This window comes from Trichosurus vulpecula, chromosome 9 (genome assembly GCF_011100635.1).
Source record: "Trichosurus vulpecula isolate mTriVul1 chromosome 9, mTriVul1.pri, whole genome shotgun sequence".
Taxonomy (NCBI): Eukaryota; Metazoa; Chordata; class Mammalia; order Diprotodontia; family Phalangeridae; genus Trichosurus; species Trichosurus vulpecula.
This window is the reverse complement of record NC_050581.1, coordinates 2,369,879-2,392,271: the sequence shown is the minus strand read 5'-3', so window position 1 is coordinate 2,392,271 and position 22,393 is coordinate 2,369,879. Positions and strand designations below refer to the sequence as shown.

The 22,393-nt window shown below is 45.4% G+C and overlaps 1 protein-coding gene across 1 annotated transcript in view; it reads left to right on the top strand.

Moving 5' to 3' along the window:
• NLRC3 (NLR family CARD domain containing 3) overlaps positions 1-22,393 on the top strand; it is a 45,868-nt gene that overhangs the window by 17,470 nt on the left and 6,005 nt on the right. Inside the window, exons 7-14 of the mRNA XM_036739406.1 lie at positions 476-559; positions 1,379-1,462; positions 3,552-3,635; positions 4,798-4,881; positions 6,197-6,280; positions 8,765-8,848; positions 9,630-9,713; positions 10,753-10,836. Of these exons, the coding sequence (XP_036595301.1) occupies positions 476-559; positions 1,379-1,462; positions 3,552-3,635; positions 4,798-4,881; positions 6,197-6,280; positions 8,765-8,848; positions 9,630-9,713; positions 10,753-10,836 (672 nt within the window). The remainder of the gene's footprint in view (positions 1-475; positions 560-1,378; positions 1,463-3,551; positions 3,636-4,797; positions 4,882-6,196; positions 6,281-8,764; positions 8,849-9,629; positions 9,714-10,752; positions 10,837-22,393) is intronic.

The following is a 22,393-nucleotide window of genomic DNA, read 5'->3' as shown; positions in this document are numbered from 1 at the left end:
AAAGAAAAAGAGGCAGAAGTTTTTAAAAATCAGCAAAACCAATGAATACTTTGACCCCAGGCAAATGTTAGCTGGGCTACTGGAGACAGTTGTACAAACACGTAGATGTCCATCTAACCACACCTCCTGGTCCTTATTCAGGGTAGGATGACAGCCGCAGTGACTTACCCTTCCTATATACTTACCTTACTGTATACGTACCCTCATCCTATATACTTTGGTGCCCAAAAGGACTGTCTTTCCTTACTTTGGTTATGCACCTGCGCCCAATCTCTACTTCACGCCTACTCCCAGCTCCTCCCTAGGATATCATATTGGGGCTTACACATAGTACTTCCTAGAGAACCATAGAAGCATGATTGCAGGGAGAAGGCAGTCGTCCCCTGACCTCTGTCTTTCAACCCTGCCTGCCCGGTCCTTTGTCTAGAGAGTGGCTGGTGGATGGCATTTATGAGTTACTCTGATTCTTCCACAGCTTACAGAAGAATGCCATTGGGCCTCCTGGAGCCAAGCCGATTGCAGATGCCCTAAAGAAAAATGGGAGCCTGAAGGAACTCATGTAAGGAATCCCTGAGAATGCTTCTCTTCCTATAATGTTCCTTGGCACCAGGGTGTGTGAAGGTTGGTAAGAAGTAGATAGGCTAAGTGGCCAGGGAACCGGAACAAAAGTCAAAAGACCTGGGATCCACCAAGCCCAGAGTGGCTTCTGACTCCCTGAATGGTACTCAATGAGTCTCCTTCTCCCAAGCTATCAAGTGATGCACTCCTAGGATCCATGATTTCAGTGGGCAGTACTCCCCCTACTGGTAGCAATGGAAACCCTTCTGTTGCACTAGAAGATGGTCTTTCCTAGATGCAGTGGCTAAAGACATTTGTTACCCATTGTACAACCTTCTGGTGATGATGAAACTCCTTTGAATTTAGCTAACCTGGTCCTTGGACAGCAGATGTGGTTTGTTACCTGGCCCCTACTTGAAGCCTTCCCAGTTTGAGAGGACTTACTGAGATTTGTCATGGCTTTTAAGTGCCTAGTGTCATCTCCGTAATCTGATGAGGTTTCAGAGAATGCCTTTAGTGGAAGATTTCATAAACAAAGTACTCAAAGGTTCAACCTCCAGGGAACCAAAGACAAGAAATAGGCACTTTTGCCCCTTATCCTGTGTAAGTGACTTGAACAGTGGCTCTTGGTCCACTAGGAACTCTTGAGAGGAATGGCCACCATCTTGGTGGCTTTGTGAGCTCCACTGACAGGACTCCAAGTCATGGGAGGAAATATAAGGAAATATAGTCAGAAGCACATGGCTTCCTGCCTGGAGAGAAGGGTAGGGGAGGAGGGAATGGGACTCTGGGCTCACTACTGTGATCTGCTTGTTCTCAGGTTCTCTAGTAACAGTATTGGGAATGATGGCTCCAAAGCTCTGGCAGAGGCACTGAAGGTGAACCAAGGCCTTATCACCCTGGAGTAAGTCTGCTTGATAGAAAGTCAGGACCATGCTCACTGCTACTGGTGGGCATGAAGCATATATTCTCCGAGTGGGGCTCAAAGTAGGGCTTCTTCAGGCAGGTTCAGGGTAGGTTATGGGTTATGTTGGGCTATGAAGAGAGAGAAAGATGCAGCAAGACACAGATAGAGAAACAGAGATTGAGACAGACACAGAGACAGAAAGGGAGAGAGAGATGGGGTGGGGTGTCTGGATTTTTAACCGTACATTTTATTACCAAACTGACCAAGCATAGCCACAAAACACTGAGCAGTCCTTCAACCTGTCCCTTCAACACGTTCAAAGCCTTTGCCCCTTCTTGCCAGTCTCTGTACCATCTCTCCCCTTGCAATATGAATGGCATGGGCCAAGCAGTCAAGAGGTGATCAAAGGTGATGCTTCTGGAGTGACTCAGGTGGGGAATGTGATCCCAAAAGGAAGCAAGGAGGGTAGATGGAGCCTCTGAAGTGGTCCATGGGCTGAGAAGTTTGAAGACCACAGATGTGCAGGAAAGGGAGTGGCCAACAGGGAGAAGATATCATATTCCTTCTTCCCTCCCCAGGAACAGCAAATGTGTGGTTCCACTATACACCTTGCCTACATGGTCTGTCTTGGGACCAGGCCTGCCTGACACCACCAAGGGCTCCTCCTAGCTCTGCAATGGTGTTGGGCACAGTCTAACCTCTGGTGGCAAAGGATCTGGAACTGCATGGCCTAGACCTTCAACACATCTCCCCTATGACTAAAGGCTTACATTTATAAAATATCACAGTGGTACTACATGGGGAGGTGTGATGAAACCAAGCTACCTGGCCTCTACCAAAATCAGATCCATGACCAGAGCTGTCCTAATGACTCTTGGGTAGAATTGGAAGCTCATACACATCAATCTATAAATTCCCCACTGTCCCTAAGGCACTCCTGGTGGCCCTGTCCCTCCCCACTCCAACACTCTCTTTTTAGCCTATATGCTGTCTTCTACAATCTTGTTTCCTATCCAAGACTGTCCTTGGAGTTCATTTTAATCTATCACCATTATAAATGTGTTGGGAGGGAGCACAGAGTATTATTTGCCCTGGCATACCAATTCCCAGGAGTTTCTGCCTGTGACCCTGGTTTTATTAGTTCTCTCCTGGCTCCACTCTGTGTGAAGCCCTAAATGCCCCATCTTTTCTGTGTAAGAATCCCTAGGACCTACATGCAGTGTCTTCTCTCCAAGGCCTATAGCTGAATAGCTCTCCAGGTAGGTCAGAACACTGGGGATCTTGAAGCAACTCCATCTATTCTGAAGCAGCAGGAGCCTAGCACTGGGGTTTATTTTGGAGTCGGAGGCAAAGGAAAGAAAAGGGGAGGCGGACAGTCTGTGGCCACTTGGACCCCGCTAGGCCACAGCTTCCTAATTCACGCTATACTGTGGCCTTGTCAAATAGCTAAATCTTCCATAATCCATACCCTCAGTGCAGTGAATCTGAGCCTCTCAGGGAGTGGAGAAGGGAGCTGCTGGTGGGAGGAACCAAAGGCGGGGATGGGAAGCAGGCGGAGGAGACAGATACTTTAGTGTATAGGTTCCTTGAAGTAAAAGCCTTAGGCAGTAACCATTGTGTGGGAAGAGAAAAAGTTATTTGAAGACATTTGTGGGGAGAGGGGGAATCCGGTATAGACTATAAACTCCATGAGGGCAGGCACCTTGTCTTTTCAAAACTTTAGCTCTCCCTCAGTGCCACACACAGGGCTCATAGTAGGTACAGGAATGAATGAATGAAAAAGTATTTATTAAGCATTTACTATGTGCCAAAATCTGTGCTATAAGAAGGAAAAAAAAAATCAGTGCTATGCTCTGAGAATACCCTCTAGGGGAGGAGCAGATTGGGGCACAGTTCCAGGGATGATGAATGGAGCCACTGGGGCATAGATTGACATGTGCACGATAAATGTCTTATTGAATTGATTGGACTGGTGACGTTGGCCTCATTGGTGCCGTCACTCATTAGCCATGGCAGGGCACTGATGCCCCAGATGGCAGCCAGTTCAGGTCTGCAGAGTGTAATGGTTTCCCTCCTCTGTCTTCAGCCTTCAGAGCAATTCCATCAGTGATGCTGGGGTGGCTGCCTTGACACGTGCTCTCTGCTCAAATCAGACTCTCCTCAGCATTAAGTAAGTCTTGGTTCCTATTATCCAACCACTCATTCCCGTCTCCCAAGAGAAGTCTTCCTTGTTGGGGCAAAAGGAACTGATTTATCATTGTGAAGGTATCAGTCAGGACCTCCTCACCCCCATAGGAAAGCAGCCTGGAGGAGGTCAGGGCCTGCCAAAGGGTGAAATGTGTGCTACAGCCCTGGGGAAAGCTCTCTTTGGGATCCACAGAAATGGACCCAGTGATCAGTCGCAATCGTAAATCTCTTCCTTTGATCCAGATTAGAGAGGGGCAGTATAACCTGGGTTGTTTGGGTAGCAGTGTGGTTCAGGGGAAAGAACATTGGATCCGAAGTCAGAGGACCTGGATTCAAATCCTCACCCCACTACCTTTGTGATCTTGGGCAAGTCACGCTCTCTTTCAGTTTCCTCATTTGCAAAATGAGCCGGTTGGACTATATGAACATTAAGATTCTAAGTCTGTGGTAAGAACACCACTCCCCAAAACAGCAAAATCTGCTTGTGGTAACACTATCCCCTGATGCCACTGCTTGTTTCTCTCTCTGTCTGTCTCTGTCTCTCTGTCTGTCTCTGTCTCTCTCCTCCTCCTTCTTCTTCTCTTCTCTCTCTGTCTCTCTATGTCTCTGTCTCTGTCTGTCTGTCTGTCTCTCTCTCTCTCTCTTTCTCTCTCTCTCTCTTTCTCTCTCTCTCTCTCTCTCTCTCTCTCGGTCTCTCTCTCTCTGTCTCTCTCTTTCTCTCTGTCTGTCTCTGTGTGTTTCTCTCTCTCTCTCTCTCGCTCTCTCTCTCTCTCTCTCTCTCTCTCTCTCTGTCTCTCTCTTCTCACCAGGTGGACTAGGGAAGGGGGTAGTCACAAGGCCTTCCAGGAACTTCAGAACTCTTAAGGTAGAGGAGTTGAGGAAGGTTAGAGTGATGGAGTTGACGGTAGTAGGCACAGATTTGAGGAGGGCCTTCTGCAAAGAGGTGTCTAGTGTTGGTCTCCCCTTAACCCCTCCTGCCTGGCTTAGCTAGTCACCCCCTCTTTTCTGAGCCCTGTGGTGTGTCGGTCCTATGGGCACCCAACATTTCCTGGGCCTGAGAAGGTGGAGGCATCTGAACATCAGATCTCCTCGGGTGGGCCTCCACTCCTCATTTTGGAATACTGGAGATCACTTTCTCTCCTCAGCCTCCGAGAAAACTCCATCAGTCCAGAGGGAGCTCGCGAGATCGCCAGTGCTCTGCGCAGCAACCAGGCCCTCCAGAATCTGGAGTACGTCAGGTCTCTGGGGAGGAGGGCTTGGTGAGGGAGAGGGTGGTGGAAGGCAGGGGGCATTGGCCTCCTTGCGTTTTTTCTTCAGGGTGGTTTGTATTATTTTCGTGTCACCATAAGACCAAAGAAAGTGCCTCTTGGGAATTTCAGCCTCCCTGGCCTATCCAATAGTTGGTCTCCCACCCCGCCCTGGGTGGGCATAAGAGAGACTAGGAGACTATAGTGATCTTCCCTGACTTCCCAATTTCAGGGAAAGGGCCTGAGGTTTCAAGCCAGGAGACATGGGTTCTAGTCTAGTCTAGTCTGGTCTAGCTCTGCCATTAACTAGATATATTATTTTAGGTAAGTTGCTTTTGTATTGGTTTCTCCCCTTCTCCCCCTAGCACCAAGCACGGGACCTGGCACTCAGTAGGCACCTAATAAATGCCTGTTGATTGATTGGTTAAAATCATTTCACTGGTCTGAGCTCTAGTTTCCCCCATATGTGAAACGGGTATGATAACTGCTTTGCCTACCTCAGATTGTTGTGACCGTAAATGAGAAATCCTCAAGCAGTCTTTTAAAGTCACTGAAGTTGCAAACAGAAACAGATCTCTTCAGGCCACAAATTAATGTTATCTATGTCATGCTGTATTTTTATTTATTTTGTTAAACGCTTCCCAGTTACATTTTAATCTGGTTTGGCTGCACCCTGGAGTTTTGCAGCCTGCGGTAGTGAGTCTGACATCAGTGCGGAATGTGGTGACTCAATGAGAAGAAAATAAATCGCGAAAGAAGAGAGATTTAGCTTAGCCATGAGAAGGAGCTTTTTTAAAGGGCAGACTAACCCTGGGATGAGGCAATAAGGGAAGCTGCGGAACCACTTTTCCAGGAGAGTTCTAAGTGGAGATCGGACATCAGTCTCGTCCTCTGGAAGGGCTTTCAAATGCGCAAGCTCCAGGAAGTCATAATAATTTAACAGCTAAAGTGCTTTCCTTACAACAGTCTTGAGATCCGTAGGTTACTACAGCTATTTCCTCATTTTATAGATGAAGAAAGAAGCTCAGAAAGGTCGAGCGACTTGCCTATAGCTACACAGCTAGCGAATGTTAAAGCCTGGACTCGAACCCAGGTCTTTGGTCTCCTTAAATCAATGATGTAATCCATTCCCTAGGCTACTCTCTCCTAAAGGTCTACAGTCTGGAATTCATGGCAGGGCAGGGAGTTAGATCCAAGGGGAGAAAGTCCTTGTGTTTGGAGGAAGTACTGGTAGACCGTGGATAACTGGGCCCCGGACCGCGCAATCCACATTTTGTGTCCCTTTGCTCTTTCTCAGCCTGACAGCCAACCTTCTCCATGATGAGGGCGCGCAGGCCATCGCCGCGGCGGTGAAAGGCAATCGAGTCCTCAGAACCCTCCAGTGAGTTTTCTTCTATCCACACGATTTAATTCTTCCCTATATCCCACAACCCCCAATTTCATCATCTGTCGTTTGGATCTTGAGCTATCAAAGAAAGATTCTGTGGTTCACTAGACTTAATAAAATAGGGAAGGGTCAAAGTAAAATGCGTTTTTTGGGTCCATGCTTGTTTTTTTGTTAATAATATTCCCCAGAAAATTAAATTTAAAAGAATGCCTGGCTCCAAGTTATTCTAGTGAATCAGAATCACACTGTCCTCTTTCCCCTCAGATTGGAAGAAAGCAGTAGATTCTGGTTAATTTCTGAGCAATAAATGACCAATACACAAGCTGCTGTTTGAAAAAGTGTTAGTTATGCTTGTATGTATAGCTTTTCATCAATTGTCAGGCTCACTTTGTGCCCTATTGGGAAGTAAACAAAGGCCCGGGGACATTCCAACTCCCCTCCCCACCACCTGGAACTCCTAAAGACCATGTTTGCCTTCCCCTCCTCCTTCCTTAACTTACCTGTCTGTCATACATCCCTTTGCCACAGAGGTAACTAGGTGGCCCAATGGATGGAGTGCTGGGCCCGGAGTCGGGAAGATCTGATTTCAAATCCTGCTTCAGACACTATTCAGACACTAGCTATGGGACCCTGGCCAGGTCAATTCGCTTCTGTCTGCCACGGTTCCCTCAACTAGAAAAAGGGGGACCATAACAGCACCTCCCTCCCAGGGTTGTTGTGAGGATCGAATGACACAATAATCGTAAACCATCCAGCACAGTATCGGGCACGTGGCAGGCACTTACATGTTCGTTCCCTTCCTCTTCCCGGCTCTCCTGTCTGACGATCTATACTGTGCCCAAGGCTGCTGATGACTTAACCTTCTCAGGTGATGTAGTGAGTCCTTTGCCCATTCCGAGGTTCAGTTTCCTCATTTTTAAAGTAAGAGTTCATAGGCAGCTAGGTGACAAAATGAACAGAACAGCAGCCCTGGAGTCAGGAGAACCTGAGTTCAAATCTAGCTATGTGACCCTGGACAAGTCACTTAACTCCAATTGCCTCAAAAAAAAATAGATAAAATAAAGTGAAAGTTCAGACTAGATCACTTCTACCCTTCAAACTCTAAATCCTGTGGACTTTCTTTTGAGAGTGCTTTCAGTTACCCCCGCCCAGAGTAGGGAACCTGGGCACTGAGTACCCATAGAGAGGATTGACCCTGGGGGCAGCCCACATTTGAGCCTTTGAACTAGAGTGGGCCATGTTAAATCAGGAATCAGTAGCATCACCAAGGCAGAGCACTGACTCCAGAGAACATGGAGATGGCATAATGAGAACCATAATCATGGCCATCCATGCTTCCCCTTGGTTCACTTTCTGCGGTGATCTGGGCTGACAAGGCAGGACATGTATGTTTGGCTCCAGGTTCTGAAGTTGGTGCTAAAGCCATAATTCAAATCCCACCTCTGACACTACCTATGTAACCTTAATTAAGCAAGTCACTTAATGCCCCCCCCAGGCCTCAGTTTCCTCATTTGTAAAATGAGGGAGTTCAACTAGGCATCTTCTGAGGGTCCTCTTCAGTTTTAGTTCCATGAACCTGGAAGCAAGGAGGGATTGGGTTAGCCCTGGGAAATGAAAGCAGGGCCAACAGAACTTTGTCACTTGTAATGATTTTGGAAAAATTTACTAAAGTTTTACTCTGATAAGTCATTACAGGGTAGAGGCACTGCTGGGTTCTCGAAGGTTATCCCAGAACACAAAGCTATGCTAGGTCCTACCAAGCTGGAAAGGTGCTGTGTGTGTGTGTGTGTGTGTGTGTGTGTGTGTGTGTGTGTTTGTGTATGTGTGTATGTATGTATATGTGTAAGTGCATGTATGTTATGTGGGACTGGTGATAGACTGTATCTGTCACACAAATACCAGGCTCATTAATTTTTTTTGTTCTTTAAAATTTTTTTCACTATTAACCATCATTAATAAATATAAACATTTCAATATTCAAAGAACAAAAAGATTTTGCATAAACTATGACATTCTAATAGGTACAACTTTTTAAAAGTATTTAATTTAACAAGGTAGTAATAAAGTTGCCCCAGTTCTGTCCCTTCTGAACTTTTTTGTTTTCTTTCATGTATTTAACGTTTTATTGATTCTTTTTCTTTTTTTCTTTCTTTTTCTTCTTTCCTCATTTTCTTTCTTTTTTCTTCCTTCCTTCCTTTTTATCCCTTGACCTCTCTATTACTATGTACTAACTTCCTCTCCACCCGACCCCCTCCCCAATACAAGCCCCGGAGTAGGATACATACAGTCAGGCAAAACACATCAACACATCGGCCACATCTGACAACATAAGACTCATTCTGCGCCTCTAGTCCCCCAGCCCTCTGTGAGAAGTATCTCACGTTCTTGGGTGAGGATTTCCCCTGGCACCCGCTGGTCTTGGCTCATCTCTCAGAGACCATATTATCATTGTGTTTCCTGGTATCTTACCCTCTGCAGCTTACAATGGAACTTCATCCAGGCCAATGCTGCCAAGGCTCTGGGCCAAGCACTACAATTCAACCAAAGCCTGACCAGCTTAGAGTAAGTATGTGACCCTCCTCACTGGGCACCTGGGAAAGATGGGTGCAGGCAGTAATGGGCTAACAATGGCTAGAGAAGAAAACCACTTGGTTGTGGAAGGTCATGCCAATGGCTGTCAGCGGTGCTGCAGGAAAATCTAGCCCCTGAAACCAAAAGACTAATGCTTTTTCAAATACCAGCTTATATACTGGTCACTTAAATGCCCAGAAACTCCAGGATCTACGGCTTTCTTCCAACCTGAGGGTAAAAAAAGACAGTATGACTCTGATTCACTAGAATAGTTTGGAGCCAGGAGTTCTTTTAAATTTAATTTTCTGGGGAATATTATTAACAAAAAATAAGCATGGACCAAAAAATCCATTTTACTTCAGTCCTTCCCTATCTTATTAAGTATAGTGAACCACAGAATCTTTCTTTGATAGCTCAAGATCTTGACGGTGCTCAGGGTCACCATTTTGAAGATCAGTTATTGTTATGTGTTAAAAGTCTAAGAGATGGACCCCAAAACATCTTCTGGAGGATTAAAAAAATGAGTGACTAAAGCCAAATTTTATATTAGCTTGTTTTCTGGTCATTTGCTACTTCTCCAAAAAGTGGAGCACCTTTGAGTTCCAGGTTAGGGTTAAGGTTATTGGATTCTGGTTAACTGAGGCTTAACTATGCATACTAGTTATGCTCTAGTAGATACAGTCAATCTGGACTTAAGTACTAGCTAGGGCAGCATGGAAGGGGCTGAGACATGGAAAGCCGGGAATAATGGGGGGACTTAACTGTGTTACAGTTTGCAGGAAAATGCAATTGGAGATGAGGGAATGAAGGCCCTTGCCAGGGCGCTGAAGATGAACACAAGCCTCACAGCTCTCTAGTAAGTCTTTCGGTTATATGAGCTACCAGTCAAGGAAGCCAGCCCCATTCCTCTCTCTTTTCACATCAGTTTTTTTGTTGTTGTTTGCCAGTCAAAGAGATTTTTTTCTTAGGTTGGTGCAACTGGTGTAAGTTAAGGAAGTGAGAACAGACCATTTAGAAGGTAGGCATCAAAGAGAGAGAAGCGAAGTCTGTTGTCCCCAACTTTTCTTGGAGACTCTCTCTGCTTCCCTATATCTTCCTTCTTTAAGAAGTGCCTTCCCGCTGAAATGACCTTTTGGGAACGTAGCTGCTTATATGTTGTTTCCCCCATTAGACTGTGAATTTGAGAGTGGGGAAGGTCTTTAGCCTCTCTTTGGATCCCCAGTGCTTAGCACATAGTAGGCGCTTAATAAATGCCAATGGATTCAGGCATGCTGCAGCAGTAAGGGAAGTCTTTGAACAAAATAATCTATCATTCAATTCAGTTCAACACATATGAAGTCCCTATGCTGTGCTTGGCACTGAGGAACTACAAAAATAGCCATTATACAGACCCAGATCTCAAGGAACTTACAATCTATCTCGGGTGAAGCACAATGTGCACACACAACTTCAACATAAGGGAGAAGGTAATGAATGCATTGGAGAAGTCCAAAATGCTCTGAGAAATCTGAGGAGGAGAGCGAACGAGGAGTGTGCTGGTAAATGTTTAACAACAGGGTCTCTGAAAATAAATGACACACTTTTAAGTTTAATATGCATTATTAGAATTTTATCTATCACACTCTTAAGTCTAGGTAGATGAACAAAACAATAACTCAAGCCTCGGTTTGTAGAGTTTGCCAGTTTGCAAAGTATAAAAAACTATGCTCTCTCCACGTAGGATGAGCTGGCTCCAGCACACCCTCATCTTTCATTATCATACATTATTGGTAATTGGATCAGATAACTTAGTGTTTGTTATGGTTGAAATAATAAATAAAAGTTGGGTTTAGGCCAAGAAATAAGGAGTCAGGATAGATATTCTTGTCTTATATTAACCATATCATTTCTTGTAGTCTTCAGGTGGCATCTATTGGTGTGCTTGGGGCCCAAGCCCTGGGTGATGCCTTGGCTGTGAACAGGACCTTGGAAATTTTGGAGTAAGTACACTCGTCTTTAGGGCTGCAGCCTCTCATACAAAGTACCTGAGTTGTTGACTCCGGAAGCTTAGATGTGAATTTACATATCAAGTTAAGTCAAGCAGCATTTATTAAGTGCTTCTTCTGTGGCAGGCACTGTGCTGCTACCTGCTGATGGTCCTGACTCCCAAGGAACCCACAATTTAATGAGAAGGAAACATGCAACGACTGTCTATGATAGATGGGAGAAATTGCAGTTAACCTTAGAGGGAGGAAAGGCTTCTTGAGCAAGGTGGGATTTTAGCTGGGATCTAAAGGCAGAAAGCATAGAAGAGGAGGGAGAGAACTCCCAGCTGGGGGTGGGGAACCAGTGAAAACAACCCGGATCAGGAGATTGAGTGTCCCGAATGAGCAAGGAGGCCATTGTCAGTGGAGGGGAGTAAAGTGTAAGAAGAAGGCACAGGTCTGATGGAAGACAGATTCCTCATGTATGGTGAAGTCTTCCAGACTTCCATCTGTGGATGACATTGTACTGATTGAATCAATCCCTCAATGCTACAGAGCCTTCCAAATGAGGTCCACAACCACTCAAAAAAGTTTAGCCTAACATCACCCAGAGAAAACTATGTGAATAAATAATACCTCTTGGGGGATTGTGGGAAGATGTCTGCATGCTAGGACACTTCTGTGCCAGGTACTGTGCTAAGCTCTGGGGATACAAAGAAAGGCAAAAAACAGTCCCTGTGCTCAAGTCTGATGGGGGAGACAACTTCCAAAGAACTATGTATGTACTAACAAGCTATATACAGAATAAGTTGGAGCTAGCCTCAGAGAGAAGGCACTAAAAATAAGGAGGGCTGGGACAGGCTTCTTAGAGGAGATGGGACTTTAGCTGAGGCTTGGAGGAAGCCAGGGGAAGCCAGGAGGCAGAGCTAATAGACGCAGTTCCAGACATGGGGGGCAGCCAGTGAAAATGGTGGGAATGGGGAGACTGCTGTGTGGGAGGAACTGTAAAGGTAGGGAGGGATCAGGTTATGCAGGGCTTTAAAAAACAAAACAGAGGATTTTACATATGATCTTGGAGGTACCAGGAGCCCCAAGAGTGTTTTGAGTCGGGGGTAGTGGTGATATGGTCGGAGAGGGAATCCAGGAGGAATGACCTCCAGGATCATAACGTCCCCATAACCACCATGGACGCTGTGATCAGTGACCCTGGCCTCCTGGCCATCCCTTCTCTCCTGACTCTGAGCTATGTGACCCCAGGCAAGTCACCTAACCTCTGCCTGACTCAGTTTTCTTTACTGTAAAATGAGGATAATAGCACCATTTATCTCCCAGGTTTGTTGTAGGGATCAGATGAAATCCTATTTATAAAGTTCTTAACACAGTTCCTGGAGCATAGTAGGCACTTAAATGCTTGTTTCCTTCCCCCTTCCTTGAGCCTGTTGACAGGGAGCCACTGGAGTTTATTGAATGGGAGCACTTTAGGAAGATGAATCTGACAGCTGAGCTGAGGGTGGGCTGGAGTGAGGAGACCTGAAGCAGGAAGAGCAGCCAGTAGGTTACCACAAGCATCCAGGCGTGGCGTGATGACAGTAGTGATAGCGTCAGAGGAGAGAAGGGGGGTATAGGAGGACTGTTGTGGGAGGTGAGAGAGAGGGGCTGAGGATGACTCTGACTGCGAGCCTGGGTGACCAGGAGGTGGTGGTACTCTTGATAGTAATATAGAAGAGAAGAGAAATGGGGAGGGGTCACAGGGGCACGGGAACAGGGCGTGATGAGTTTGGTTTTAGTCATGTTAAGGTTAAGGTGTCTAGGATATATTCAGTTCGAAATGTCCAATTGGCAGATAAGACTAGAGGTTAGGAGAGAGGTGAGGGCTAGATAAATAGATCTGAGAAGCATCTGCATAGAGATGAGCATTAAATCCATGGGAGCGGCTGAATTACCAAGTGAAATAGTATAGAGGGGGAAAGAAGACGGTCCAGGACAGAGCCCTGCCTGGGGCTGCCTTCCTGTCTGGGGGACACCCAAGGGTTACAACCCGAAGGTCTAGCAAAGGGGACTGAGAAGGAGAGCTCAGGCAGTCTTCATTTAAGCACAGAAGACAGAATCTTCCCTATCCCCATTCCAATCCTTTGCTTCTTTTCTATGAGGTTGGTTACATTTTTAATTTTCTGCTTTTGTACCTGCCGTGTAAGTGGACTTACTTCAGTCTATGAAAATGTTCAGCTGGGCCCTGGTGAGGACCTGTTAATGGGACCAACGGCACCTGCCCATCGAGTGGGAGCCACAAGGGGTTTAAGGATGTCACTATAAGGCATAGCACTCGTTTCACTGAATCTAGTCCTCTGATTGGGTCAGCCCTGATGCTGGCTTATTTGGGCCTCTGGCCTCAGACCCTCGGTGCTTGGGGACAGTCACTTAGCCTTTCGCACCTCTGTCCCCTGTCCTCCCTCCCTCCCTGGCAGGGGCCGCTCTCAGAGCCGCGTCCGAACCTTGGATGGCTCCGTAGGGTGCGCCCTGTGCGCTCCTGGTGAGCAGTCCGCAGCCCTTGCTGTTTACTGAGTGCAAAGGCACGAATACAAACACACACACACACACCGTAAACGCTAATTGGCATACAGTGCACTCAAGACAATCTGCAGCAGCGGAGGGCACGGGCAGACACGCCGCACACGCCCATCGCGGCAGCTCGTATGCAAAGGGGTAAACTACAAACCCGACCCAGAGGTCGTGTACCGCACATAACATCGCAGGCAGAGCACGCGGTGCGTGCAGCCCCCCGCTGAGCGCCAGCTGGCCACACACGTGACCTCCTCCCCCATGACTCCCTCCCTGATCGCCAAACAGGCTCAGGCTCCCACGGTGACCTGGCAGCTCTGCACCCTTTGTATCCTCAGACCTGCCGGTGTGTAGTCCGAATCCCGAGCTTGTGGATAGTTCCCGAAGGTTATCACTGTCTCCAGCCTCCAGTGAATCAAGCACCCCTTGTTCCTTTGGGGCCTTGGTAGCTGCAGAATTAGGCAGACAAGCAGCAGCGGGCATTCAGCCTCCTTTTTGGACCTGGGCAATCTCATCTGACTTTTCTGATTTCCCCCTTACCTCCAGAGGGTGCCAGCGTGCAGTTCCTTCTTCATCAGAGCCCTCTCCATATGAAACATCATCCCCTAGGACTAACAGTCCACCTCTGAGAGATGGGCCCTTCTCGGAATCCACTTGGCTGACTCTATATTGCACCTCTTCTCTTTATCAACGAGCAGTCAGGTTAACCATTTGGTAAACTGTCTTTCAACTCCTTAAAATAAGATGACTCACTAGCAGTCTACTAGCTTGTGTCTTCTCTGGATACCAAGATTTCTTTGTAGGATTTTTATCTTTTTGTCTCTTTGAACTCTTGTGAGAATTCCTGACCACAAACTCGAGCATTATATTGCCACTTGTTCCTCACTGACCCTTTCTGATCTGAGGACATGACTGGACCATAGTCCTCCTTCAGCCCATCTCTTCTCAGTGAGACATCCTAGTCGGGATTCTCTCTTTTTTCTCCATCTTTTGAGATCTCAACGCACAAATCAGTAGGTAATTGTGGCTCTTATCCGAACATCAGCAGGTATGGAGTAAAGCCTGTGGTGTCATTCTTGGTAGCATTATAAGTATGTGCTAAAAAGAACAAGTGTTGGTACCACTAAGCCTTCTGTTCATGGTCCCCAAAATGTGCAGTTATGCACAATTAAAATACAAGGGCATTGGATCAACTCAAAGATGTTAAGGTATGCCTTTAGATTTCTTGCTTCCTGCCAAAACCAACCCATCCTTGAGTAGCTTGTTTTCAAAGTCTCCACCTTGGCAACACTGGATCCTTATAGGGAAGCCATACATGGCACAATATTTTTCCCACAATACCTTGGCAACTATAGCAGTTTTCTGATTTCTGATTTCTCTAAACTCACTCAATTAAAAATTAAAAAGGCTACACACACACACACAAACTCCACTGCCTTGCTGTTACTTCTCCTTGCCAGGTAAGCAATATGTGTTGAGAGCACTTTCTTTTGAACCCAGTGAAACCTCACATTTCTTACAGAATCTGCTGCCATCTTGTGCTTACTGGCTCCAGGGTGTCTTGGGTTCAAAATCACTTTCACAGCCACCCATTGGGTGGCATGCCTTGAAACACTGGGATGGATCAGGTTGGATTAGTTATAATCCAGTACTAGACAATCCTCTATTGTCTAGTTCCAACTTCTGCCATTTTCTCAATGGCTTGGTGCCCTTTGGGAAATGATGCCCAAGTGCTCAAGGGTTATGACTTTGCTTTTTGGCTTGTACCACCTCTCATGCAGTTGCTTTCACTGCCAGTTACCCAAGGACACTTGAAGCAAGGGGGCTGGTCCAACACATCAAGACTTATATCCGCTGAAGGCACACTCTTTGACAGAAATCCTACGCATTCAGTCACACTTTCAGTGGTTTAGCTCCAGGGTCATAGATTGCCTCCATCCCCTGTTATGGGTTTCTATGGGGGTAAAGGTGTCTGCATTTATATTAGTCTTTCCTGGTCAGTAGTGCATGCCGACTCCATGATTACTGCTGTGACCATCTCCGGCAGGCAGTATCCAACTTAGTCCTAGTCAGAATTGGATTGCTGCCTATCAGTACTTGGAATTGAGGTCTGGACATGTACTCCACATAGTCTCAAAGCTTATTGCCCATAGAGGGGCTAGAGCTCTGTGAACCGAATGAAAAGACTACCTCCGTTTGGATTTATCACAGCAATCTTGAAATTCCCTGGCTTGTCAAACATTTCCAGAGTGATGGTGAGGACCAACTCTAGCCTGTTCAGAGTTCGGTGACAGCCCACTTCAAAGCCAACATTTTCAAATCAGCCCTTGAAAAGGTCAGGCATCATTAGATTTTGTGTATTGCACTATAGGGATATCTCAGATCCAACCCACAAAATGATACACACCCACCCTCATGCTAGGTTTCTTCCTCAGGCCCTAGAGAATCACCATAATAGAACTTTCCTAGATTCACCCTGGAGATAGAGAGTGCAGTTTGTCTTTGTTGCTCTCTGCCACCAATGAATCACAGAATGGAGTTAGCATGGAGTTCTGTGGCCATCTAGAGCAACTCACACCCAATAAAGACTCCACACATCATCATACCCAACAGATGGCCATCAAGGCTTGAAGACCTCCAAGGAAGGAGAACTACTATCCTGTAGGGTGGCCATATAACTTTTGGATAACTCTTAATTAGGAGGAATTTTTTTCCCCACCTGTTGCTCCTGATTCTTCCCTTTGGAGTCAAACAGAAAATATCTTCCACATGACAGCCTTTCAGATACTTAAAACCAGCTATCTAGTCTTTGCTTCTCCATGATTAACCATTACTGGTTTCTTCAACTAATCCTTACACGACACAGACTCAAGGCCCTCTGCTATTCTGACTACCCTACTCTGGATACTCTTCAGCTGATCAATGCCTTCCGTAACCGTTGGAGCCCAGAGCTAGACAGTAGACTGGATGTGCTCTAACAAGGGCAGAACACAGTATGATTATTAATTACCCTCTTATTCCTGGAAATGATGCCTTTCTAAATATAACGCAAGATTACATTTGGGTTTTTTTGACTATTGATTCATTGAGCTTTCATTGAACTTTTTTCACATGAAGTGTTATGACCATGTGAAATATATCTGTGAAAGTATTTTCGAATCCAAATGCCAGACTTTATAATTTTATCTGATTCGGTATAGTCAAGATCTTTTGGGATTTCAACTCTGTCAACCAGTGTGTTAGCTATCCCTCCCCAGCTGTGTGTCATCTAAAAATGACACAGGCCTTTTATTTTCTTGTAAACTTCTGCACAAGATGTATAAATTGTCAATGATCAGGTACTGAGCCTAGCTTGCTGCTTTCAGGGCCCCTTCGAGGTCTTTGAATAGGCTGTAGTTGGTCCGAACAGAGATAACACTCCAGAAATGCTTGCCAATCTGGGTATACCAAGGCCGCAAGGCCCATCTTCTTCATGAAATAGTTTCCTTAAAGAATTCCAAGCTCACTCTAGTAAGTCCAATTAGAGGTAGTCCTTTCATTCACTTCACAGAGGTCTAGCTCCTGGAGAGGCTGTAAGGCAGAAGTGTCAAACAAGCAACCCAGTGGGTCACATGCAGCCCACAACCCTGCCAAGTGTGGTCCAAGCCAGGTTAAAATGTAATTGGGAAATATTTAACAAAATAAATATACAATAAAGATAACGTGACATTTTAAAACTAAGTCAATCTGTGGCCCACAGGGGTCCTTATGTATGGATTAATAGTCCCCGTCTCTATCTAAGTTTGATACCCCTGCTTAAGATACATGCTTGCAATTGAACTTTCATAAAATTAATAGAATACATATATCACTTGGTATCCAATGCCCAAGCAGTCCTCACAGACTGTCCCCTGGCATCCTGTGGATTGAGGTGGATAGCACCAGGAATGGTTACTGGGGTAAGGATAATCTTTGGGGGCCTAGATCTGCCCCCTCCCCTGACTTTCCCTCTTGTCTTACATTGGTCCATCAGACTCAGCCTCTGGTAAACCGATTCTTTTCTTGGCTACAACCAGCATGCATTCACTCATCTTGTTTCATCTTCTTTAGCTGTGTTCTGCTGATGTTCAAAGCGGCCTACCTTGACCTCTGGTCCCATGAGTCTTTGTTCTTCTGGGAAGAAAGACTTTTTGCATGATTTCATCCCCCGGCAGACTTATCCTGAGCTTTTGCAATGGGAGCTGAGTGGTCTGAGCAGCCTCTTCTTTGGCCTCATTGACCCCTAAGGGAGGCAATGTTCTTGCGCCAAGTAGGGTCAGTTTCACTTCTTACCAACCTCTTTCTTGGTCTGCTGTCCTTGCCTCAAATACCTTCACCAGGTAGATAAACTCTTACATACTTTAGAGGCTGTCTTTGCTGTTCAGTCAGTTACAGGTGATCCCATGTTTTTGTCATACACCAACCCTCCTGACCCTTTGGTAAATCTGCTCTGGAATCACTGCTTTTTTGACTATTGGCCTTTGAAGGAGTCTCTTCAAACATGATGCCGTCAGATGTTTTCTGCCCTCACTTTGAAAGCTATGGAAGAACTGAACACAAGCTTCCTGTGCACTCTTTGTGCCACCCAATTGCATACACAGCCTTTGCAGGCACTCCAACACCATGATCTCAGGATACTGCATTTCCAGAGCGCGCGTCAAGTCAAGAGCAGGTCCCTTGAGGATCTTCATTAGCCTACTCTGTTTCTTCGCATCAATTCTTTGTCACTGTTGCACATTACATTATTTAAGTGGCGTTTCCTAGCCAGGACTCAAAGCGTTCATTGTTTGGTGGATAGGGATGCCCTGTGGAAAGGACCGCAGCTTTCCACGGTGACTCCCTTATATTTGCACTGGCAGGCTTACAGTGTGCATTCTGTCCTCAAATACTGTTGTTTTATCTTGAACTGCTGAAAGTGATGCCATCAGTGCACCATGAAATGCTTAAGATAATGAGGACCACGAGCTGCTGCCACTGGTGTCCCTGGCATGCTTCACCTTCAAGTTTATTTTGCCCCCACCAGAACCTCTTTAAACTTTCTCATCTCTCATGGTCCTGAGTAGAGGGTTTAATCACTAATTTCCAAGCAGCCCTATGCACAAGGAAGTTGGGATGTGCCTATGCCAGACAGTTCACATAATTTGCTGGGTAAGATGCCAACTCAACAGTCACTTCGTGATAATACCAAAAGGTTTCAATTCAAATATTCAAGGTACAAAGTTAATTCTGCCACTTCAGCAATAACACCTCTCCCTTAAACTTCAACACAATGATACAGGAACACAGAATTTCAATGAGGCTTTGACTCACAAAAATGTAATGGTTATAATGAAATAATTGGTTTTGGCAGCAAGTTTCACAGCCTAGAAAAAATAAAAACAAAACAAATTTGGCCAAAAGTCTTTGCAACTCTACACAGCGCTCAAAGCGGCCTTGCTTTTCAAAGAACCCCCAAAATTCAAATAGTAATGATTTTGCAAAATCCTAGGATAAGCCCCCAAATGCAGCACCCCCTTAACATTATCTGCAGGTGTCTAGCACCCTGTTTGTATCCATATCCTGTTGCTCAACAGCCCCATTTTACCTTTGTTACAAACAATACTACAGCAATACAAAAGAACCTTTACTAAAATCGAAATGCAAGACAAATAACAAGAAAATGACAGTAGACGATAGACAGACCTCCTCCCACCACACTCAGAGGGAACAGAGTGACTGACAGCGACGGCTATGATATTTCTACTTGATCATTTGCCTGTACACATCAATACAGCAGCAGCCTAGAAAGCCTGAGGGGCATTGGTTTCTTGGAGCAACAGCAACATAGGGAGCCAGGCTTTTGGTGCAGTAGCAGCAGCGACCAGATGATCGCTGAAGTCCTGGGCAGAACTTAAAAATGCTTATTCCTACCCTTATCAAAGGGATCCAGATGGAGTGCCAGAGTTCCACACACATCTGCCATTTTCTTCTACTTTTCTGGTGTTTCTTTTTTCTTCTGGTTCTTGCTGGAATTTTCTTTCGGTCAATTTTTTTAAAATTCTGAACTTAAAGTGAGCATTTCCATGTAGAGAGTATAGCAGGTAATTAGGATTGCACACGAAGCCACAAATCTTCATGCCATAGAGTTTACTTTTCCTTGTAAATATGTAATAAATTCAACGTTATTTTCAAAAGCTTTCCCGCTTACCAGTGTTTATTTCTGAACTTTGTGTTTGTCTCTGTGAATTTCTAAAATACGCCAATGGCCCTCTTTTATTTCTTCTTCCTTTCTTTTAAATAATATTATTGCTAGCCCCCATTTACCTCCTAAATCCTTCTGGTCCCTGATTGAAAAAAAAAAAGAAAAAACAAAACCTTTGGAACAAATATTCAGAGTCATGCAAAAGCAAATCCACACCATTCACCACGTCCAAAATGGAGTGTCTCATTTTGCACCTTGAGACTATCATTCGTCTGTCAGGCAGTGGGTAGCATGCTTCATCATCCGTCCTTTGGAATTGTGGTTGTTCATTCCATTGATCCAGTTTCCTTTGTTTTAAATAATTTTTATTGATATCTTTTGTTCTCGCGTGGCCTAATTTGCTTCATGGATTGTTATGGCCAAAGAATTCATCACCCAGTGGCCAACCTACTGATGAAGAGACTCTCTGTATCTTGGCAGGTTCAGCTCAGTCTGTCATAAGATGACAGATGTTACAATGATGTACCATCCTGTAGAAAGGAGGTAAGCTGTAGTGTGGGCTGGTAGTTGAATGAATAGTTGGGACCAAGTGAGGATTTTTTCAAGGATAGATTGTTTGTAGGCAACAGAGAATGAGCTAGTAGAAAAGGTAAGGTTCAAGATAAGGGAAGTGATCTTCCTAAATCTCAGATCTAACCATGTCACACACACCTCTCCCCTCAGTCAATGCTAGTGGCTTCCTATCACTGCCATGATCAAATAGAAAATCTTCTGTTTTGTGTTCAAAGCCCTTCGTAACCTTTGCCTGCCCTCTCCCTCTCCCCCAGCCTCTCCAGCCTTCTTACACTTTGTCGTCGTTGTATTGTGTGTTTATCCTTTGTTCTCGAAGAGGACCTGACATCAGGGAAATGATGACACGACTCACAGTTGACTTGGATTTGAGCGAGGGCGGGCTGTGCGAGGTCACCAGCCTCACTTTCTCCTCCAGGGCCATCTGGGTCCACTGGCCTGATATTCTCCAGGACGACTGGAGATGGCCCAGGATGCATTGGGAGACCCTGGCCCTTTCAGGCTCAGGCCTTTTCATGTACTCACTTAGAGTGAGGTAAAGCCCATTTGATACCTTCCTCGATTACACTCTGATCCAGTGACATTGGACTCCTTGCTCTGTTCCTCTCACAAGACACTTCATCTCCCAGTTCCAGGCATTTCCTCTGGTTGTTCCACATACCTCTTGTCCTCTTCATCTCTGCCTCCTGGCCACCTTGGCTCCCTTAAAGTCCCAGATAAAATCCCACCTTCTACAGAAACTTACTCCCAATAAACCTTAATTCTTGTGCCCTTCCTCTGTTGATTATTTCATACTTATCCTGTTTATAGCTTAACTGTACACAGTTGTATGTATGTTATCTCCCTCATTAGACTGTGAATTCCTTTGAGAGCAGGACTTTTTCCTTTTTTGGTACCTCTAGCACTTTGCACTTAGGGAAGCTAGGTGGCACAGTGGATAGAGTGCTGGGCCTGGAATTGGGAAGCTTCCTCTTCATGAGTTCAAATGCAGCTTCAGACACTTACTAGCTGTGTGACCCTGGGCAAGTTACAAACACTGTTTGCCTCAGTTCCTCATCTGTAAAATGAGCTGGAGAAGGAAATAGCAAACCACTCCAGTATCACTGCCAAGAAAACCCCAAATGGGGTCAGGAAAGAGTCAGACAAGACTGAAAGAGGACTCAACAACAACACACAAAAGCATTTAGCACCGTACCTGGCACATGGTAAGTCCTCAACTAATGTTTATTGATTAACTGTATGAGGAGATAGGAGGGAATGAGATCAGGCATACAAGTAGAGGGATTGCCCTTAATGAGGAGCAGGGCAGGCTCTTTATTGCAAAGTTAGAGCATGGAGAATGATGTCAATAGGATATTAAGACATAGAGGAGCAGAGGGACTCCAATTAATGTCCTTTATTTTCTCAGTAACACTGTTGGGAGTGGATAGAGAACCAGGGAGGGGTAAAATGATTTCTTTGCAGTAGCAAGAGCCCAGTTGAGTTGGATAAAATAAATCTGGCAGACCCTGGCAGCATAGTCTGGGTTGTTATCATTTCCCCCAGGACCATTCAGTAGCAGTGAGGAGCAGAGAAAGCAGACCATAAGGAGTTATTCGTTGTTGGGGTTCGTCAAGGCATAAGTGACATAGGACTAAGGGTAAGGTATTCAAGAATAGAGAATAATCATCTCACACAGAGTTGTTAGTAGTAGCTCAGCTTTCTGTCTCTTTATAATTTGTAGTGGTTAATATTTGGATACATGTCTGAAATCTTAGTAACTCATAGCTTCACATATCTATAGGGATCAAACTGTAATTGTTTGCTATACAAGTTATTTTATGTGTGTTTTTCATTGGAGAGGCACCATGGTACACATGGGGCTTCCTCTTGGTTGAATGTAACATCCTCAAGGCCAGGACTGTTTCATTTTTGTCTTTACATTTTCGACCCCTAGCACAGTGCCTGGCACATAGTAGGTGCTTCAAAAAGGCTTATGGTAGCAGGTAGATAAGGGAACATAAGATAGATAAGGCCAGCCCTGTGGCTGACCTTGGAGTCAAGAGCAAGGAGGCCAATGTCACTCAAACAGAGAACATTCTGTTTGATCATTGAAGGTGATAGGGAGCCGCTGGAGTTTACTGACTGGGGTGTGGGTGTGGGTATGTGTGACATGGCCAGACCTGATCAGGATGTAGGAACATTACTTTCTCCTCTCTCATCTTGAACCCTTTTTTAATCTACTGGCTCATTACCTACAATCCA